This window comes from Rhinichthys klamathensis, unplaced genomic scaffold (assembly GCF_029890125.1).
Source record: "Rhinichthys klamathensis goyatoka isolate OS25496 unplaced genomic scaffold, OSU_Roscu_1.1 h1tg000176l_1, whole genome shotgun sequence".
Taxonomy (NCBI): Eukaryota; Metazoa; Chordata; class Actinopteri; order Cypriniformes; family Leuciscidae; genus Rhinichthys; species Rhinichthys klamathensis.
This window is the reverse complement of record NW_026606705.1, coordinates 11,060,671-11,083,274: the sequence shown is the minus strand read 5'-3', so window position 1 is coordinate 11,083,274 and position 22,604 is coordinate 11,060,671. Positions and strand designations below refer to the sequence as shown.

The 22,604-nt window shown below is 36.7% G+C and overlaps 1 protein-coding gene across 1 annotated transcript; it reads right to left on the bottom strand.

Moving 5' to 3' along the window:
- Positions 1-1,083: 1,083 nt before the first annotated feature.
- Positions 1,084-22,218, bottom strand: tmcc3 (transmembrane and coiled-coil domain family 3). The gene is made up of 4 exons (XM_056260440.1): positions 21,961-22,218; positions 4,316-5,265; positions 3,836-3,971; positions 1,084-1,743 (listed from the first exon to the last, which is right to left on the bottom strand). The coding sequence occupies exons 1-4, from the start codon at positions 22,021-22,023 to the stop codon at positions 1,441-1,443; spliced, it is 1,452 nt and encodes a 483-aa protein (XP_056116415.1). The 5' UTR covers positions 22,024-22,218; the 3' UTR covers positions 1,084-1,440.
- Positions 22,219-22,604: the final 386 nt, after the last annotated feature.

Sequence of the window (22,604 nt, the reverse complement as noted above, 5' to 3'; positions counted from 1 at the left end):
TATGAGAGATTAGTTTCATGTGGTTGAATAAAGACAGAATCATAAAATAGAGAAACTGAGGAGATTTATTTTTTAGGTTTTGACGATAATTAAAACCAGACCAGTTTCCTACCGGATGGACACAGAAGCATGTATAAAACAAATAAAATCACTTTTCCCATGCTTAGAGAAAAAAAGGCCTCCAAAACTCTAATTTTACACAACCACTTAGTTCAGGTTCATGGGTAAATTCAGATGTTGTGGCTTGTATAATTTTCAGTCAAAACCACAGGCAGGCACACGCACACTCAAAAGGGACAGTTGTAGTAATGCTTAAATCAGTTTGCATTGTGGGAATCATTAAAGCTTACAAGCTACTTAAAAATATATAAAAATAGTAATTCTAACTTCCACAAAGAACAGTTCAGAATGCATTACATAAACTTAACATTTGTTTCCTTCTGTTGTTCTATAACCCCCAAGGCATTTCTATTAGCAAACAAAAAGAAAGTGTTTGTTTCCATCTTTTGTGGTCAGTACAGAGCACCGCTGATCAGACTAAAGAACAATAATAATTAAAAAACAAAAACAGATTCTCAAACTTTTTAACTGTTTAAAGTGTCGGTGAAAAGAACTTCAGGCCATTTCATTAGTACAAATAATGCAAGAAAACGTAATCTTAGTAAACGAATGAAACTCACAAAGCATGTCAAAAACATGTCTGGTTTGTATTTCACCCTAAATTCCAAAATATATATATTTTTTTGCATAAAGAAAATCAAGCCCTTTAAGACAATTACATGCTCTGCATTCTAGCATTATTTATAATTAATCACATTTCTCCAAAAATCTCATTACTGCAATAAAATCTCATTCTCATAATTAAAATGAAAAACATTGTCCTATATTAAAATTACTGTAAATTGTTTCCAGATTCACATTCTTCGCAGTAATAAGAACCTAATGAGAATCAAGAATAATGACAAGTAGTCAGAAGTAAAACACCCATAAAAACATAATTATGACAGTCAGTGCAAAAAAAAATTAAAGAATATCTGGTCCCTAAATAGTCTTAATTTTCTTTATGCTATATATATATATATATTTCTTATGATTGTGGGACGAAATATGACCCAGATTTGTTTTTGTGAGCACAAACATGCCATCGCCACCTAGGAAAGCACATAAAATGTGTAGAAAAGGTGGTAAACCTTTACTTTTAAGACACAGCTGACGAATGGAAACATGTTATTCGAAAGTATAACAATACAGTCACTGAGATGGACCCGTTTATGCTACAGTACATCATGAATACTATCTCGTTCACTTACACACAAACACAAAATGGACCAAAAGTCTATGTTAAAGCCATTGTCTTATGAGTCACATTGTGAAGGGAAGATCCCCGGAGGAGCACTTTATCTGACGCGAACGTCACTGAACACGCATGTTTTACGTCCCTCATCTAGGCAGTAGCATTCGTTCTATTGCGCACTGCAAGTGCTCCCAGTTGCTCCAGCCATACACCAGTAGACAAACGCATACGAAAGTCCCGAAAACATGTAGACGACTTCTCATTAGTGGAGCGGAAAACTTAGCAGCCGTGGAGACGCACACCAAGATCACAGTGACGATGGCCAGCATGATGTTAATGCATTTTCCCAGCAGCACTTTGGCGTCGGCACCTTCCAACTGCAAGACCTGCTGCTGCTGCTGCTGCAACTCCAACTTACTCACTCGCGTCTGACAAACTTCCAAAGCATCCTGCAAAGAGGGAAAGACAGAGATGCAACAATTCCAGTTGTCAAATCTGATTGGCTAAGCAGCGTTCCAAGATTGCTGATATTTAATAAAACTGTTCTATATTCACTCCAGGTTTCCAGCTGCTCTTTAACCAGGGGAGGAAATTGCTGTCGCTGCACTTAAAGTCTGTTTTGTAAAGCTTGATGCTCTGGCTTCTTTTGGATTCTTTTGTTGAAGGAAACATCTATAAACTAAATGGCCAAATTATGTTTAAAAGGTAAGTGTTTAACCAAAATCAATAAAATCACACTTTGCGATCATCAGCATCCCAACCTGGTATGCTCTATGGTCATTATCAACATAGTTCAGTGATTCTGTGTTTCCCAAAACCATAGTTCCAATGTAAGTTTGCAAACAAAAACACAAAGTCGTATGGTTTGAACTACAGCTCTTGATTTGTGATTAGAAACAGATTCTTGTTTCTCATGCTAACATGCTATACAATCTATACATTTCATTATCTCTCTCACTATATATACACACTGCCCAGCCAAAAAAAAGTCGGTTTGGATTTAAATTGGCAAATGCTTATGAATCTATGATTGGGTTATTATTGCAGTGATTATTATTTTTCTAGCATGTTATATGTTTGTCAACAGTTTTTCTAACCCTAATTAATGGAGTGTGTAGCTTTTCATGTAGGAAGACGCATCATGGCCATATTCTAGGATGACAAAGCCAAGATGCATCAGGCTCAAATTGTGAAAGAATGGTTGGGAGGGAGCATGAAGAATCATTTTCACACATGAATTAGCACCTCTGAGTCCAGACCTTAAGCTCATTGAAAGTCTTTGGGATGTGCTGGAGGAGACTTTACAGAGTGCTGGACTCTTGCATTGCCAATACAAGATCTTGACCAAAAATAACATCACAACATTTATTTCCATCAAGAGGTGTATCAATTTTTGGTAAAGATCTTGTATTCCATCAATTAGGGTTAGAAGAACTGATGCAAACAAACATATAACATGCTAGAAACATAAATAATAAATAATGATCCAATAATTGACTCTTAAGCATTTACCAAGCAGTTTGTGTATGTGTGTATGCATATAATATATACATATATAAATAATGTAATCTCGAACCGATTAATTATGTGAAGTTATTACCCCACCACTTGCATGACGTTCTATATTGTTGGTTTGAACGACAGATATGCAACTAAGCCACTACAGTTTCTAGCTAGACTAGCTAGATCATTTCTCCAACGATGCATCACATACTACGGTAGTACTGTAGGTGGCAGCAAAAACGCAGCCCAGCTTGACATCTCAACTTTGCCTCAATCAATGACGTGAGTTTGGGACGGGATTATATGCACAGCCACAGCCAATAGCAAATAAAGGGACTGTTTGAGAAACCTGTTTGAAAATCCGTTTAGTACAACGAGAGGCACAGAAATAGCCTCTCACTTAAAAGTGATGTGGACTCACTTACGTCTTGCGGGAAGCAGAACAAAGCTCCCAATTTCTGGACTGGGTCACCCTAGAGAGGGTGTGTGTAATTTTATCATCAGCACAGTAAGCGTGCCGTGCAGCCCTTCTTTTTTTTTTTTTTACATATTGGTTGGTCCACAGTGTGGCAACACTGATAGAGATACCCGCAACTAGTTAGAAATATTACAAAAACATGTTTATCTGTCATAACTTTTGGAGAGAAATAGCACAGACACTGGACAAAGATAAAGCTTTCTAGGGCTCACGTGTCAGCTGTGCACACTATCGAATGAAGTGTACTTTCAAAGGCTATGCATTCAGCTCTGCTTGCGTACACTAAGCATTCACATCAAAACTGAAGTATCGGGGGTTACCGTTGAACCTGTAGTGTTTTGTAGTACAGTTACTATATGTGGAGTAAGATTTTACTGTGGGTTGTTGTGGTTGTGGCTGGTTTTGACTAAAGCTCAAATTAACATGGAAAAGATCATTTCATTGATTTATCACGTTGTGGCTGGATAGGACAAGGAATAACACTAGGCTGGTATTCCTTATGAGCGCTGTACATAACTTTAGGATAGTACATGTCATTGCATGTGTGTGTCTGTTTTTACCTGTATATCTCTGGCTCGTTCATAGGCCTGATAGGCCATTTTTTCCTCAATGCTGGCTAGTTCCTGTTTGAGATTTGCAGTCTCATTTTGATGAAGCTCAGTGAGGTCATTCAGTTGATCTTCCAATCGCTCACACCTTACAGAGGAACAACATGAATATTAATTTTGAGATTTGTGAAATATTACATTTAACAGTACTTTTAAATTATAGTGTTTTTAAAGAAGAACTTTAAAGTGAGATGACGGTGAAGGTAAAAAAAATTCTAATTTAAAAATATGATAAATGAGCATACTAAATATCCATTGTCGAACATTACTGATAAATTAAACTAGTATTATTTTTAATATCGCTAATATTTGCCAATAACCGATATGCTACAGATGTATTGTGTATCCCTATTAATACTATATTGACACATCGCAGTTGTGTTAAACATTAACATGTTTGCATTAGAAAATAGAGTATGAAAGACAATTAACCTGAACCGCTCCTCTTGTAGTGTTTGTGTAATATTCTCAAATTCACATTTAAACTGGGTCTTCAGAGTGTCAATGTCGTCTGCCAGTAGATTCTGAGCTTCCCTCAACTCCCTTATCTCCTCCCAGGCTTCCACCAGCCGGCTGCTGCTTTCCCCTTGGCCTCCTACTCTCGCAGACCCGCTGTGCTGCCCTGTCGCACCCGATCCAGTCACATGACCATTACTCTCAATCGACACCGATGTCCCTGTGGAGCACTCGTCATCACTCGGGTATTTGGGTTTAGGGGTTAGCGTGGCGCTGCCGCTCAGAGTTCGGGCTCCCCCTTCCGCCTGCAGCCCGCTTCCCGTCTCCATGGAGCTCTTTAGCTGTGCTATGTTGTCCGCGCTACCAAACTTGTTGCGAATGAGGTTTGCTATCTCTCGAGGCTTGCTGAAGAAGAACGGCGGCGACAGCGAAACTCCTGGGCCAACAGTTCTGACTTTGTCTAAATGTACGTGGCGCCCACTTCCCGTGACCACGCTTTCCTTGAGGTTGTCTTTGGGCATCTCGTTTTCTTTGGAGTGTGTGGGCGTGTGCTTGGTCCCATTCGAGATGTCACACTCCTTCATCTTGCGTTGGTACTGCTCTAGCTTCTTCTGCAGCTGAACAATATTGTGTGCCGTTTTCTGGTTCTTTTTCTCAAACACGTGTTTGATGCGGCCGCTCTGCTGCTTGTCGGCGCTGTTAATGAGTTTGAGATACTCTGCCACGTTTTCATCCTGTAAGTTTTGCTCAATTCGCAGCTGCTCTTTCACTTTTAGCACTTTCTGCTGCAGGGTGTCCAGACCAGAACGTGATCGTGGGGTGTCCCGTACCGCCAGATCAGAATCCAGGTCTAAACACGTCTCAGAACCACCTCTGCGCATGACCGTCGGCACACTAAGTGTGTACACGTCACCGCCTCTCTCCGCCTGAAAGGAAACAGAGAGAGAATACAATTTTAAACTTTAAAAAGGATACAATGAAAATGTGCCTATAAAAAGTGCTTGTATTCAGTTCCATATATTTCATATTAAACTTTTGGTTGTATAGAAAAATGTTTTAGTATTTTTTTATATACTATTATAGTATTTAGTCATATTTTGAATTAGCATTTGTTTTATTAATATTTATTAATATTTTGAATTAGCTTTTTGTGTTTAGTTTACTTTTTTAAAAATGGCCATTTTAATTTCTTTATATTTCAATTTTCTCTTTCAGTTTTAATAATTGTAGTACTTCAACTTACTTTATTTCAGTTAGTAAGTTTTTCATCTAATATTTATATTTTATTTCAGCTTAATTTCAATGAACGAATTAAAAAAAAAAATAGTTTGTTATTTTTTTTTATTAGCGCCATTAAGTTTTAACATGCCTGCACCTTGTGTTTTCACTTGTATGAAAAAAAAGATAAATATCTGCACATTTCAATTAATTAAAAGGTATAACATTTTTGATTATCTATTGGAGACACCATATGTCTAAAGGTAGTCAATTCAAAGAAAAAGCTTTAATAAATATTGTAGCCAGCCAATAGATGACAAAGGCACAAAGGTGGAGAAAATCCAGAAAAACATGGCCATGAAACTGCCTCAGGAACCAAAAGGATGCATAGTTTATTAGAACAGGAAATAAGCCAAGGAGCCAATTTTTCTTTTTTAATCACAGTCACATGACATCACTGCTCAGAACTGAAAACTGGAAGGAAAAAAAAACACAAGCAACATAACGGTTCAAGATTTCTCAAATATAACGACCTTGGATTAAGAAAATGGTTCTTCTTTTTACCATAATAGTAAAGATTTAGGTCAGCATTTTTTGGCCTGAAATAAGCTGTGGACCAACTGGAGTGTAAAGAATCAGATTAAGCCAGAAAATAAAACTCTTGGAATGAGGAAATGAATGAAGCTCTTCATAAGGTCACTTTATGAACCTGTGCAATAGGCTGGCAATAATAAGCCATCCCTATAGTCCTGAAGGACATAAAATGCATTCAGGCAAAAGGGGTAGTTCATCCAAAAATTAAAATTCAATCATAATTTACAGGTCAATTCATCTCAAGTGGTCCAGTGGACCTGAAATTTGTTCATGCACATTTCTTACTTTGATACCCACCACAAGAGGTGTGAACCCTTCAAATTGACCCAAAATTTGCATTCACATTTACTGTCATTCTGCAAATTTCCCTAAGTGAAATCCAGTCATTTCAAAAAGAATCCACACAATTTGAAATTTTTCGTTAGGGTGAAAGATTTCCCCACACAGTTTCCACATAGGGTTCAAATTGGTCACGCACATTTGCTGTGTTGACCAAAAGAAAGATGCTTGGTTTGCTGTTGACAATAGACCTGTTCACAAAATTTTGCTAATGTGACCACACCTTAAAAATGGAAATTGAATCAATTTTGATCACTACATTTGGACTTCAGTTTTTGTTCCAAAGAGCACGGACCATCCTAATCCGAGATATTGAGGTTCCCATAAACATCTGTAGAAGCAATAGCCTATTTGTAGACAGTTGCCATGGTTAAACCAAGTAAAATAAAAAACTGGTGGTTTTGCAATACCAATAAATAGACGTGAATCGTTTAAAAAAGAAAAATGGAACAATTAAAAAAGAATCCAACTTTACAATTTATGGATCACTTGAAATGGACTGACCCTTATTCATCCACGTCAGACTCATACGATTCTTTTTCTTCCTTGCAACACAAAAGGAGATATTTACTATAGCAGAATGTCTTAGGTGCCGAAACTGATGCCGATTTAAACTGTCAAGTTGTTCCCAACAGACTAAAAAGGCACCATAAAAGTAGTCAATACCACTGTTTTTCTTTTAAAGCGATTTAATAGCTTTAGAATTGAAATGGTTATTCATTCTTTTAATCTTTTCAATTCTAAAAATGTATTCTTCTGCAGTAGATCTAAAGAAAATATCTCCCTGGCAACTCAAATCAGTACAAAAATAGTGCTTTCACTTATTAAAAAGCATGAATTAGATTTCTAAGCTAAGGTAGAGATTAATATTTTTAGCTAATATGAAAAATAATAAATTATAACAGCACGTTGTTTTTTTATTTTTGGGTGAATTATCCTTTTCAATTTCCCTGAATCAATTTTCTCTTCTACAAAACTATGAGGATTGTTATTTTTAATCAGGCCATTCCCCAGCCTTACTAAGAGCTACATTCAGCATCACAACACGTACAAACCCGCTAACAAGAGACAGATGGAGGCTGTAATTTATGAAGTTATGAGCCATCAGTATGGCTTTAGAAAAGCTCGTTTTCAGAGCAGAATACTTATCATCAGCTCTTATGGGTGAATTATCCGTGTATGCTTATATAAAAATGTCAGATATTTACAATGAAATCAAATTTGTCGGTTACCATGGCAGCTAGCCATCAAGCGGTAACAGGCCGACAGAGATCACGGACATGGGCTTTTATGACTCGACTGCAGTGGAAGAGAGGGAAGATAAGACAAGTAAATGCAGACCACAAGGAGCAAATACTCCATCTACTCAAGCATTAATGGCACAGTTCATGAATCGGAAGAGATTTTTCCATAAAATACATCCAATGAATCATAATTTGGGTTCAAGCATATGACAACGCTTAATGCTTTTATTTTAACAGACATTTTAACACTCAAACATCATTTTGGCAAAAAGCTCTTTGGTTTAATCTGCGGTGATGGTGACGACAAAAGGCATTTTGCAAACTCATCAAATGTAAGACATCAGTTCACTTAGTATCATTTCACTATTTTGGCCTTAACAATAAAGATGGTACAGAGTTTCGGGACAGTTGACTGGAGCTGTGTTGCAATGTTACAATCTCAGGTTCATTGATCATTTTTTAAAGGTGCTCTAAAGCATAAAAATACCATAATATTTTTGCATCTGAAAAACTTCAGTGTCGGAATGTCTGTTTTTGTTTTGGTCTGTGTGATTCCGCCCACTGACAACTTACCAATTAGTATTTTGACACCCCGGGTTGCCAGTTGGAGGAAAACACAGCATATTCCAGCCATGGAAGCAAGCAAACAAACTGATTCATAGATCGTAGATTCTACCCAACCTTAAAAGCCTTGGTTTCCATTTAAAAAGCTCTAGAACCAGAGGCATATTAAAACGCAGATACATCAACTTGGCTCGTTGCCTTTCATTGTCAATTGCACTCACTCCTGTAGCATGTCCTCAAACTGGCACCCAGCGTGAGCATCAAGTCTGAGAAGGAGGGGGCAGGGGAAACAACCCATTTTCAACCCATTTCAATCACTAGTTGTCAATATTACATACGGCACCTTCAAGGCCTCAAACATTTTTGTAATGCGTCGAAAATGGTTCTTGAATTCTCAGAATTTGTGTCACCTAGGTAACTACAAGAAATCTTAAAATATAAATACTCAATACTTTAACTCCAAGGCTAGCATGATAATGAATCTGTTAATAGCAAACAGCTGAATTGGGCCGTACATATTTTATCACTAGTGAAATGAACATGGCTTTTCTCGTTGAATGGCGTTTAATGATTAATGCTTGTAAAAAGGCTCTATCATGTTTGCCTGTGTCATTGAAGCACCTCTGATCCTCTTCTGACTTTGAGCAGACTGTATCAGTGTCTTCAGGGCAGAAAAGGTCTCTGGAGAACTAGGTCAAACAGATCAAACATGTAACAGGCCGTCTGCTCATATAACCTTCCTTACTCTCTCCCCTTCCTGTGATATACACACCTGGCATCTGACTTACACATACATAACTGAAACTAACAGAATCTCTATCTGCTCTTACAAAGCGAACCTGTTAGTTTACGATTTAAAAGTACTTCAGTTTTCTCTAACTGAGGTTTACACCGCTGCTACAAAATAAACAAGGAATGTGTGTACTGACTGAGATTGTATAATCCAACCCTGGATTATTTCTCGATCGAGAGAGAGAGAGAGAGAGAGAGGTTAAGATAAAAAGATTAGTTACCATGTGGCTCGTAGAAGTGACCTCACAGCAGGCCAATCATGAGAAGAGCTCTCAGCCTTCGTGTAGAGAACAATTCTGTACACAGAAGACTTATAAAAACGACTTATAAACCCTTGTGTATGTGTGTGTGACGCTTGTTCACATGCTTTTACATAATGCTGAGGTCTACGGAAATAATACTGTTGAAATGAAACCATCAACATGAAATTGAAATCAAAACTTCTAATGGTATTTTCTGTATGTCACAAACAAGCGACCATGAAAAGCAGAATTTATTGTTTGCGTTCAACTGAGAAGTGTTCGAGTGCCAGATGGAGAGAATGAGGAAATGAAAAAAGACAGCAGAGTAAAAAAGAAAAAAGAAAAAGAAAAGACTAAAAAAAAAAATGCTGAGATGCCAGTTTCTTACACAATGCTTAAACTACATCCCAATGCAGCTGGATACACACGACTTGACGTATAACACACACAGCACACACAGAACGAGAGTGTTGATCTAAGATCAGTTTTCCGCCCTCATAGGAGAGTCAGTGTTTTCTAAACTCAAATCTAATGTGGAATCAAACAATCAAAGGCCTGGGCTCTGTCGGAATGAAACAGGTTTTTCTATTGGCAATCCCCCAAGATAAATGATAAGACTGCTTTAACTGCACACACAGACTATGACTAGTATGCATACTTTTCAGGTTTTCCTTCATAAATCTGGTTTTCCAGCATCCTACATACTGAACAAAAAAAAAATACTGTTTGTAATATTTGAATGCTTCTTTAAAATAATTTATTAAAATTATAATAAAAACACCACAGTAAAAAGTATTTTTTTGAATAAATAAAAATGAAACGTCATGCATATCGGTTTATTATAATTTCATTGTAGACAATCAGTCAGATGTGATTGCCTATAAGTAAAAAGTTAAAAATAAGCAATCATATAATACAACATTAAAGATACAGATACAAACAGTGCTTTAAGTTCAAGAACTGTTTTTTCCCCGTTGTTGTTGTTGTTGTTTGATACATATTTTGAACTTTTAAAACTACCTATGGACAGTTTTGTGGGTGTGGGAATGGTGGGTATTGAGTGAGATGCACAGCCTTATTATCTAGTCTTCACACATCTAAAATGATAATATATATTATTTTAATTGTTAGGTTATTAGATAGTCTATCTGTGTACTAGCTAGCTATTTAGCTTTAATAACATGATCACTTAGGGTGGGCAATATGACTTAAATCTTATAGGCTAAGCAAACCACAGCAAAACATATACTTGCCTATAAGTAAAAAGTTAAAAAGAAGTAATCATATAATATACAACATTAAAGATACAGTGCTTTAAGTTTAAGTACTGTTTTTCCCTGTTGTTGTTGGATTAACATTTATTATTCTCACAAACAAAAATCCTGAAAAGATCTATTCACTCGCTCTCTTTCTGACTTCTTTTCCAAGTCCCCCTGAGTAAAAGATTGATTTTCTCTCTATAACTTCATTGAGAACGAGGCACACACCAGGCATCTGACGAGAGAGAGCTGTGCAGCTGTTAGCGTGTGTGTGTGTTGGCTAAACTCTAATCCAGTCAAAAGAGCCCTGCTTTAGAGTTAATGTCATAAAACCAATAGCAAAACCACACATACAAAAACAACTCGAATCCTTTTTCCAAGCGACGTGCACCAAGCAAAAACCTGGTTTTATATGTGCTCGTATTGAGTGCTGGGAAAGTGTGGAATTTAAGAAGTTCCCAATGTCCGTCTATGTGGCCAACTGCATTTCTTGGTTTCTCTGCTTCTTGACTTTTGTTCTCCAACTCTGGAATGTGCCACAGGAAACAGTTATGTTGTAATGAGGAAGCCATAAAAAAAACAAAGCTTTCTAGAAGTTCACTCTATAGTTTAACAGGAAGAAACATTACTAATGCAATACATGTCATACAATTACAGTAAAACCCCATCATTTTTCATCTAGTCTGAATTCAGAATGGGCCTGAAGCTGATTTGCAGATTGACATTTTATAAACAATCACTGGTCTTTAACACAAGGAGCCCAAATCAGCATAATGTTTGACTTTCTTCAATACATACCTATTGATATGTACACTCACCTAAAGGATTATTAGGAACACCATACTAATACTGTGTTTGACCCCCTTTCGCCTTCAGAACTGCCTTAATTCTACGTGGCATTGATTCAACAAGGTGCTGAAAGCATTCTTTAGAAATGTTGGCCCATATTGATAGGATAGCATCTTGCAGTTGATGGAGATTTGTGGGATGCACATCCAGGGCATGAAGCTCCCGTTCCACCACATCCCAAAGATGCTCTATTGGGTTGAGATCTGGTGACTGTGGGGGCCATTTTAGTACAGTGAACTCATTGTCATGTTCAAGAAACCAATTTGAAATGATTCGAGCTGTGACATGGTGCATTATCCTGCTGGAAGTAGCCATCAGAGGATGGGTACATGGTGGCCATAAAGGGATGGACATGGTCAGAAACAATGCTCAGATAGGCCGTGGCATTTAAACGAAGCCCAATTGGCACTAAGGGGCCTAAAGTGTGCCAAGAAAACATCCCCCACACCATTACACCACCACCACCAGCCTGCACAGTGGTAACAAGGCATGATGGGTCCATGTTCTCATTCTGTTTACGCCAAATTCTGACTCTACCATCTGAAGGTCTCAACAGAAATCGAGACTCATCAGACCAGGCAACATTTTTCCAGTCTTCAACTGTCCAATTTTGGTGAGCTCTTGCATATTGTAGCCTTTTTTTCCTATTTGTAGTGGAGATGAGTGGTACCCGGTGGGGTCTTCTGCTGTTGTAGCCCATCCGCCTCATGGTTGTGCGTGTTGTGGCTTCACAAATGCTTTGCTGCATACCTCGGTTGTAACGAGTGGTTATTTCAGTCAAAGTTGCTCTTCTATCAGCTTGAATCTGTCGGCCCATTCTCCTCTGACCTCTAGCATCAACAAGGCATTTTCGCCCACAGGACTGCCGCATACTGGATGTTTTTCCCTTTTCACACCATTCTTTGTAAACCCTAGAAACGGTTGTGCGTGAAAATCCCAGTAACTGAGCAGATTGTGAAATACTCAGACCGGCCCGTCTGGCACCAACAACCATGCCACGCTCAAAATTGCTTAAATCACCTTTCTTTCCCATTCTGACATTCAGTTTGGAGTTCAGGAGATTGTCTTGACCAGGACCATACTCCTAAATGCATTGAAGCAACTGCCATGTGATTTGTTGATTAGATAATTGCATTAATGAGAAATTGAACAGGTTTTCCTAATAATCCTTTAGGTGAGTGTATATGCACACTACAATAATAGCAACTTCTAGCGTTTAGAAATTAAATTATCTATCCTACTTCATCTATATTATCTCACCGCCACTGGGTGGGTCGAGAGTCTGAGGACCGAATAGGTGTTGTTAACAAGTAAATGTGGGTGTTATGGTTTAATGTATTCAAAACTATCATTTGCTCTGCAGTAATTTGCTGAGGCATTTCATATGTTATATTGTGATAAAAAGAATGATCGAGGAATACTAAGAAGGTTGATGTCGAACTTTAAAAAAATGAATGAGGAGGAGGGGTAGCAAATGGCGTCCCGGGTCACTAAAGACCCGAGGTATGCGTTTAAGGGTTAAAAAAAAATAAAAATAATAATGATAACAAAACAAGCCGCTCAGTTTCAATAAATTGTTTAGATGGTTTTCAGTTCTGAAACTTGCATTCAGACTTCATGTGCCTATTTTTGGCTGTACTTTGGCTCACTTCATGCCCCAAGCAAGATAAGACATGAGGTAAAAAAAAAAAAACTTTAAAAAAACTATGGTAGGTTCAATTGAGATTTAAACTTTTTTTTCTTGATTGGGGCACGAAGTGTGCCAAAACACAGCCAAAAATAGGCACATGACCTGTCAGACCGCAAGTTTCAGAACTGAAAACTATCTGAACATTTTACTGAAACTGAGCAGCTCGTTTTGTAAGCATTGGTTTTTTAAAAGTAAAAGTAAACCACTCTGTGATCATTCATGCATTTTTTATTGTACGCAAAACAGCAGCGTTGACATTTTGTTACATGGGAGAGTGGGTAGATTATAAAATTGTCAGTTTACAGTAAAAGATCTGCAGAATGTGTGAATCGATTGGACTGACCAAATTTTGACACATATAGATATGATTTTTGCCAGTGTTTTAGAAAGCACTGTTTTTGCAATAAAAATTCAGCTTAGTAGTGTGCAAGAACTGAAAAGCTACTTTGCTCAAAAACCATGCCCCCTCAGTTTAAATGGGCATGACTCATCTACTTAAAGCAAGTTTGTCTCTTTTATATCAAATAAATTTTTTTTTTTTTTTTTTTTAAATGTAACCCCTTTAAAACACCACTGACACCATGCGCCAGTTCTTTCACATATTTTACATTTATAGATATTTTATTTTAATTTAAAGAATATTTAATAAAAACAAAGAATGAGGAACTTGCACTATATCAAAAAAGAAATATTAAACAGTTTGACTCTCTCCCACATGCAGTGCTTACTTAAACTAGCACACTGGTTAATAGGTCAGTTCATCTCATATCAAGATCAGGCACTGAAACCAACAAGGTTTCTCCAAACTATGCTCAAATCAATAAAATAGATCATTTTAGCTGCCTTTAACTGTACAATAAGAACAACGTAAAATAAAAGAGGCATGTGGTTCTCTGATTAAACTGTAATTACAAAAGACTAAAGCTTTTTGAGATAATAACTGTGCCTTAAATTTGTGTAAACGCAAACATGCCACAAGCCATTCGTTATCACACTGTTGTTACTTATAACACGCATATCTGCACAAAGACACATAAATACTCGGGTGTGTCTAGCATGCAGGTCCTGCCGAAACTTGCTCTGTCTGCTTGTCATGTGACTTAGAAACTCAAGGGCCAGGGGGCAAAAACATGTGGACTGGATAGGCAGGCGAACTCGTGAAACCTTTGCTATATGCCATTATTAAACCAAGTGACATTAAAAGATATGTTCTGGATTCAATACATCTGTGACTACAATTCTGGCTTCAGTTTGTAAAAACAACTATAAATTGTATTTACAGTAATGCACTTACAAAAAGTATTTAGCCCTATTTGGACGGGACCAGTTTTCTAAACAACGTTTGAGTTACAATTCTTATCACTTGACGTCTGTGATTTCATGTACCTATTCGGACGGGACTAACATATCCGTGTTTATTACAGAAGTGGGAGTGTGTGTGTTTTCTAGACGTGGCAGTTACAGAAGGTCATGAGCTTTAAATTCATTATTTGTTGATATGATTTTAATGTTTTATAAATAAATAAAAAACCTGTTTAAGTAAACTTCATGAATTTATAGCAGTGGCTGTTTATAATAAGTGAACAGAGAAATCTAGACAAGTAGGCTATCTTACTCTTACCTGGCACTGATATTAAAATGGGCAGTCTTTGCAGTTTCCACGATTTGGCCCTATTTATTAATTGTACAGTACAGGTTATTTTTCGTCAGATACCATCCATATTGAAAAGAAATTAAAGCATGCCGAAGATTGGTAGCTCAAAAACACATGAGGAGGAGAATTTGGATAATGCAACATCAGTAATCACAGACATTCGCATTCAGACAGGATTAGATTTTTCAGAGGACTGTTGAGTTTGCCAAAAAACAGTAGGTAATTTTCTCTGGAATTTTTACTGAGGTTGTGTGAGAAAAACACAGACCTGGCAGATTCAGATGGGATCAAAATTGCAAAGTGATTTGTGAAACAAGAATTTCTGTAACGACCCCCTGGAAAACTAGTCCCGGCTGAATAGGGCTTATGAGGCAAGACATTCAAAAAGGATTTAACTGCAAAATAGTTTTTAGTCAAAAAAAAAGAAGAAGAAAAACATTTATGAGTATGCCAAATAAGTGTCCACGATAAAGGGAGGGGGAAAAAAAGAGTTTACAACACATGTGCCAAGTTCTTAGAAAAGGAATTTTGTATTCATGCTAGTTTTGTATGGCTCTGAAAACCGTATATATAGTTTTCAATAATTTAAAAAGATTTTTCAAGGTTTTTTCTACAAATTTAATGAATTATTATTCTTTAAATTGCCTTCCCTTGTCATAAAAAGGTGAAATTAAATACTTTACTGGTGGTTACATCACATCCTTGCAAGTATTGTATTATATGGCCACAGAGAGTTTAACTGTCACCATCCCGTATACGGGATATCTAACTTTACTTCGCTATATTACTATTAAATCCTAATCTAATTATGACAAACTATATATCGTTGGAAAGGTCTAAGACTGCTAAATAGATATTTGACTGCTGTTTTAGACTACAAATTATGTAGGAAGAGTAACCGATGATTTTTTTTACAAGAGTGCACCTCAAAAAAATCTGCATCATAACAGGAGTTCTGACTAGAGCCCGACCGATATATCGGCGAGCCGATATTATCGGCCGATATTAGGCATTTTCCAAACTATCGGTATCGGCATTTATAATGGCCGATAAATGAATATTTTAAAAAATGCGGGTGCGGTGATTCATGTAAGGGTGGCGCTGCCAATAAAGCACCTAAAAGGTGTCACAAAGAACTGGCAAAAGTAATGATTATGAATACAACAAATATAGCAAGGAGACATTTTAATTGTTTATTAATAAACAAGTGTTTTCAGTCAGTGTCAGCCAAAGATGAAGTTGACGATGCTGACTCGCGATCTTCAGTGAACGCGCGCCAGAGAGAAATGCACATTTCATTCGATTACATAAGTCTGTCTGTCTTTCGTTTTGAATTGTTCTGTTTAAAAGTAGACATTTCAATATAGATATATTTCAATTCTCAGGTCTATACGCTGAGTTTCGGTTCATGAGACGAGCTCCAGTTCACCCGCAGGCGCCTCCGTGTCGAGATTATCTATCGTCTGCTATATTTACTTCTTAAATCCAGGCAAATGGTTGATGAAACATTGATTAAAATTAAGATACAATTAATACAAAACGAAATTCACTTTGAAACGAAAGGTTTTGTGCTTTCTGTTTGATGTCTATGTGAAAGTTTCAAAGCATATTTTAGTGCCGCTTTCAGAGCGCTCACGTCCTAGTGCTGAACTGTCGCGTCTGTAACATTGTTTTTTCCTCATAAATGCGAACACGAAAAATAAAATAAAATGAATATTTTATGTAGCCTGTGGAGACTGAGAGCCAACCCTTCTTCATCCGGTGGGTAGTAGCCTACTTGTGATTTGCGCAGTGTAATTCACAGAATTGATTTCTCTGCTACCAGCCTCTGCACGTATTGTGTGAGCTTGTAACTATTGCAAGCGCGCAGCTGAGAAGTCCTGATTATTTTGTCTGCTATATTTACTTCTTATTTATTAAAATCCAGGCAATTGGTTGATGAAACATTGATTAAAATGCGTGGCGCGAGCGATCTCCGACAGTAAACTGATTCTGCTTTGTCTCGGGTAAACAGCTGTTGCGACGCGAGCAGTAACGGCCGCGTCCGGTGTAGACACGGTGTTAAAGCTCATTCTGCCTATAACGCTACGTTACAACATCAAGCAATATTCCAATAATTTATATAATTATAACACTTTATATAGGGCCATTTTGCATTAAGAGTAGCCTAGTTTCACGTTTAGTACATTTTGCTTACTAATTATTTAAAATACTATAAAAGTACTGTACATATGTAATTAAAAACGTTTTCATTATGATATAATTTTACTTTAGTAAAAAGATTTAGGTTCTTCCTCCACTGGTAGAGATTAGAGGAATTAAGACTAAAAATAGAAGATAATAAGGTTTTGTCAGTGACACTTTTTATATATTTATTGATACAAGTTATGACTAAATTAAAAGACAAAGTCGTTAGTGAAGATTATGCAACAGTATTTAGAATATAATATAATATAACATGCAATGCAAACTAGTTTGGTTACAGCTCAGCTGTATAATTCTCATTCTATCATTCCCCCTGCCTCCATTACATATCTGTGTCACACAAGTGTTTGATCACCACATTTGAGTGATCATTGCAAAACGTGTTTATAAAATATATTTATTCTGTTTATACTGTGTAAAGTACCCATCAAAAGTTTGTACACACCAATAGGAAAGTGTCCAAACTTTTGACTGGTATACTGTACTATAATACACATAAATAATATTGCTACTGTAATATACACATAAATAATATCGGCCGATATATCGGTATCAGGCTTTTTTTACTCCCTAATATTGGTATGGGCCCCCAAAAATCCATATCGGTCGGGCTCTAGTTCTGACCTTTGTCACAAAAAGTTGACGCACACACCTTTAATAATTGAAACTTTGGTTTTCTTGCTAAAAGTTCATAATAAAACATATAATCTAGTATTTTTGAATAAAAAATTATAATATAATATTATCCTCTAAAAAGTATAATATGTATATTATCCTCTAAAATATAATATCTTTTTTATCGCCTTTTTTTATTATATCACATATTTTAGTAGTTATCATAAATTAGGTATCATTTGAAAGCTTACGAACTCAGAACTCATCCTGTGAAAACCGTTTTGAAATTGAACGTTGCGTTACCATAGAAACGGACGGTACTCTAAAATATTTTATCAGGCTCCTCCCCTTTTTGGCATCATTATATTTCATACTTTATGATCAAAACCTTTTCTAATCTTGACAAAACACATTGTCAGAAAGGTCCGAGTCTCAAGGTTCCAAATTTTGTGACAGAATTTATATTTGGACAGAAACTTATTAATTTGTTAAGGCAGAATGTTTACAACTAAATTCAATGGAATGTATGTCACCCGGTGGCTATTTCTGGTACTACGCCTAAACAAAATCTCATGGGAGCTTCAATTTTTGTGATATCAACTTCAAATTTGGAACACAACTTGGTTAGATATATGGCTTTGATTTTATAGTAATTTTAGAGTAAAAAATATTTTGTAAAATATGTATTTTATATAAAATAAAAATATATAGTACAGTATATTTGATTTACTGTAAATTTAAACTTCCATAACTTTTTCATACTTTCATTTTTTGAAGTGTTTTAACTTAAGCAATAATCTGAAGACCAAAAGCATTCTTGAATTACAACCATTTAAGTTTGAATAGTGCATTTTAACCCCCATTCTCAAAAAGGGGGGTGACAGCTAAGGGGTTAAAGGCTTTATCTTCACACGCACATACAATAATTAGCAAGCACTTTGATTACAGATCTACAACTTTTACCATTATCATTATTGTCATTTTATTTCTTCGATTGTTGTGTACGTATGCATGCATGCATGCATGTATATATATATATATATATATATATATAGGTATATGTATTTTGTATACATAATTGTATATATCTATTTGCATTTTTTTAATTGTTATTTATTGATTCATTTTTAATTCTATTTTCTATTTCTGTTAAGCTTTTGTACATGTTGGGGTGGGAAGAATATTGTTCTTGTGCCTTTTTTTGGACAAAATGTATAAAAATAGAATTGAAAAAAAACACACCTGGCTACACTCATAATTCAATTCACACAAGACATAAGGTTTTTGTATAAATAGTGCAAGCGTGTTCACACTGACAATTCCAAATAGAAAAAGTGCACTTAAAATATCCAGATGATGCACTTAAATGAAGTGTGAATGTTGGACACTTCATGCACTCAACTGTCGCAGCTTTAATTATGCAGCGGAGGGGGAGGGGCTATCAGACTCAGATGATGAATGACAACATAACCATATTAAGTTCATACACTACACGGATGAGTACATGGTGTATGAGTACCTCAACTATATTTTTGCATTTATTCCAGTGGAATGTTTTGCCCTGTATACTTCCATTGCAAGTGCATTACTAAAGCCCACTTTTGTTTATTTTTACAAACTCACTGATGCGTCACAATTGCTTTCAGTGGTAATCAACATCGTCACAGATGCTGCATAGGACTTCAATTATATCAAACCCGGAACATTCCTTTCATTTGTTTTCCTCCAGTAAACACAATGGAAGTCTCTTCCAATACAGGGGAAGATATCCACCCTCATCCACAAATCAGAGCATTCTGGGGCACAGCCAGTTCCACAATCTTATTTGTGACACACACACACACACAATAGTACAGCTATGGCCACATAGTACAAAGTGTCACCAAAGGGACACTAATAACCGAGTGAGACTAATACTCTTAAGTGTGTCAACACTGCAAGGATTTGGCATGTGGACAGCACCAGTGATGGGAGCGTTCTTTTTTTGGGGGGGAACATTGCATCAGTCCAATATCCAGACCAGACATGCTCCACATGCTGGTGAGGGTTATAGGTTACAGAACAGAACATCACACCACAATGTCCTCAGAAGAACAACTGCATTCTCAAATGCTTGCGTGCGCATGGTAGCTATATTTTGGGGGCAAAAATTGTCCCCCAGAAGTTAGGTAAATATGAGAAAACCTCCCTTTAGAGATGTCTTCAAAGACTAAAAAAAATTTCCCATTCAACGACATGACTTGCGGCTTAACCACCTTAGTACTATGCCTTGTTGGAGAGATTAACTAGCTGATATTTGATCCACAAAACTTCATCTGTCAACCAGCTAGATCATTTTATTTTTGCAAACAATGAAAATGCATGTACAAGCAATAGAAGTGTAATTTGTCCTTTTGTAGATAAATCAGTAAACATGTTTATGTTTGTGCTTTTTAATATGTGTCTCAAAGTAGCAAAACACAATGTTTAGCCTCACTTGAGCATTGTCATATGAACTCAATGTATGGTTCAATTTGATCTGTCATTTAATCAATACTTCATGGCTTCGTCCAATGGGGTGATCCATAAACACAGCTTGACTAACGCAACACGCTATGATACATCAAACAGTACACGCAAAGCAATTCAGTTACGAAAGGCTAATCGAATGTGTTTTACGTTCTCTCTCCATTAACGCCGGGGTTAATAATGCACTGGCGTACACATTCAGAACAATCAATTAAGCCTATCAGCAACTTCCATTCACTAAATCACTTCTGCGTAAATGTTTAAACAAATGGACTGACGCAGTGATGCTAATGCGCTCATTTTCTTCACTTAGAAGGAAACAAACACTCTCGAGGTTTACAATGACAAACCAACATGTTCTTTTTCTAAGCAGGGACTAGTCGCATTAAAAAAAACAATGTGGCAAGCACATTGTCTTAGTGCCAGGGGTCAGGGGGGTTAACACAGGCGCGCACTCACACACTGAACACAGAAGCACTTGTTCTGCTTACAACAGCCCAACTCAAGACCCAAGCACATGCCCCAGCACGCCACCATCACCCCAGTTTTCAAACGCATTAACAATGTGGTTTAGGCGTGTGTGCAAGAGATACTTGGGATTTTGATTTCCATGAATTAGAATGGTAAAGTTCGCCATTAACTCATTTCATTATGAGGAAACACCAGTGTAACCGGTCTAACTGGGGTTAAGTTTCACTATTATTTGATACAATGGCATTTGAACACACTCTTTGGGGAGAGACACGGTAGTAGTAAAAATATTGCAGACGTACTTTATGACTGAGCTGATTTTTCTGATGTTTATATCAGACCTAGTCACAGAAACTCTGTTGGATAAAAAGAAACGAATAAAATAGCAGAATCCCATCTGACCTTTTTAGGACTGGCTCAAATTTATGATAAAAAAATTCCATCAGCATTCCTTTTAGATTTCTTTTTTTTTTATGAGGAATGCTTGAGCAACATGCACAGATTATGCCAATAACTGAAATTCTCAGACATGTATCGTTCAAAAGTTTGGGGTCGGTAAGATTTTTTTTAAATAAAATATTGTAAAATATTATTACAATTTAAAATTTCTGTCTTAATGTATTTTAAAATGTAATTTATTCATGTGAAGGCATCCATTACTCCTCTAATATGCTGACTATTATTATCAATGCTGAAAACAGCTGTGCTGCTTAATATATTTGTGGACACGGACACATTTTTTCAGGATTCTTTTGATGAGTAGAAAGTTCAACGTGCCATTTGTCTAAAAGTAACATGCTGTGAAATGTCAGTTGAAAGGTAAATATTATCGTTTGTATCGCCCACGAAAATAACATTTGAATTAAACCACTGTTTTGCCAACAGTCCTAATGTTTTAGCAATAAATAAATGTTCTGATGTCAATGTTGTTGCCATTGTAAGGGTTACACTATATTGCTGTATATGCAGCATTAGCCTATAAATTGGACATTTAGATGCAATTATTAACAAAAGATCCTTACAACGTTTAAACGTGGTTTTACTACAGTAACCTCGTTGTAAAACCATAGCAATAATAACTATCCAAATAAAAAACATGATACCACTAATACCAAGGTAAAGATATTAAACCCGCGCTCCGTGAAGCAAAACCATTGTTTACAGCAAAACACTACTGGTTACTCCAGTATTACTATAGTGAAACTATATTGATATTTCGGGTTAGCACGAGACTGATAAAAAGGGAAAACAACATCTTAGATCATGAACCATAAATAGCAGAAACACATCAGATTAACTGATATCCACACATATGCACAGTCTGGGGGTTAGATAACACGCTGCATGGCTGGATTAAAAAGACTCAAGCATAACTACCATGTCGCAGTGTAAGAAAGAGTTCCTCTCGAGTTCAGGTAAAGTTCTCTCGGCGCTGGGCATAGTTCAGTTCACTTCGGTCCGGTCCGGTCAAACTGGACGCTCATGTGCGATTACGGCGGTCTAATTTGCTACATTGTGTCACGGGGTGCGGGGCGCCGCCGCGCGCTCTCGGTCCGTAGATTCCTCTTTGTAATCTGCGCGACACACACATTCACTCACTCAGTCCCTCAACCCTGGTGCACATATATCTAGAGAGAGAGAGACTGAGAGAGAGAGACAGAGAGAGAGAGAGAGGGGGCGGGCTCAAATTCGGCATTACGTCACAGCCATTTAGGGGAGGTACTACAAGTGGTAAAATGTTTTTTTGTTTCCATTTACCAAAATTAAATACGTAATTTTAAAGGACACATTGCGATTGTATTGCGATTTCACACTTAAAATATTCAGATGAGACATCTTATTAAATATGCACACATTTTCATATTATATATCATATATTATATAGTCTCAAAAAAATATTCCTGCAATCAAAAACTCATTCCATCCCTCCTTCTTTGTGTTTTCTTTAATATTTAATAAATCATACAGGTTTGTGAACAGGCGAGTGAAACGTGCTTTTTGGTTGAACTACTTTTAGGTAA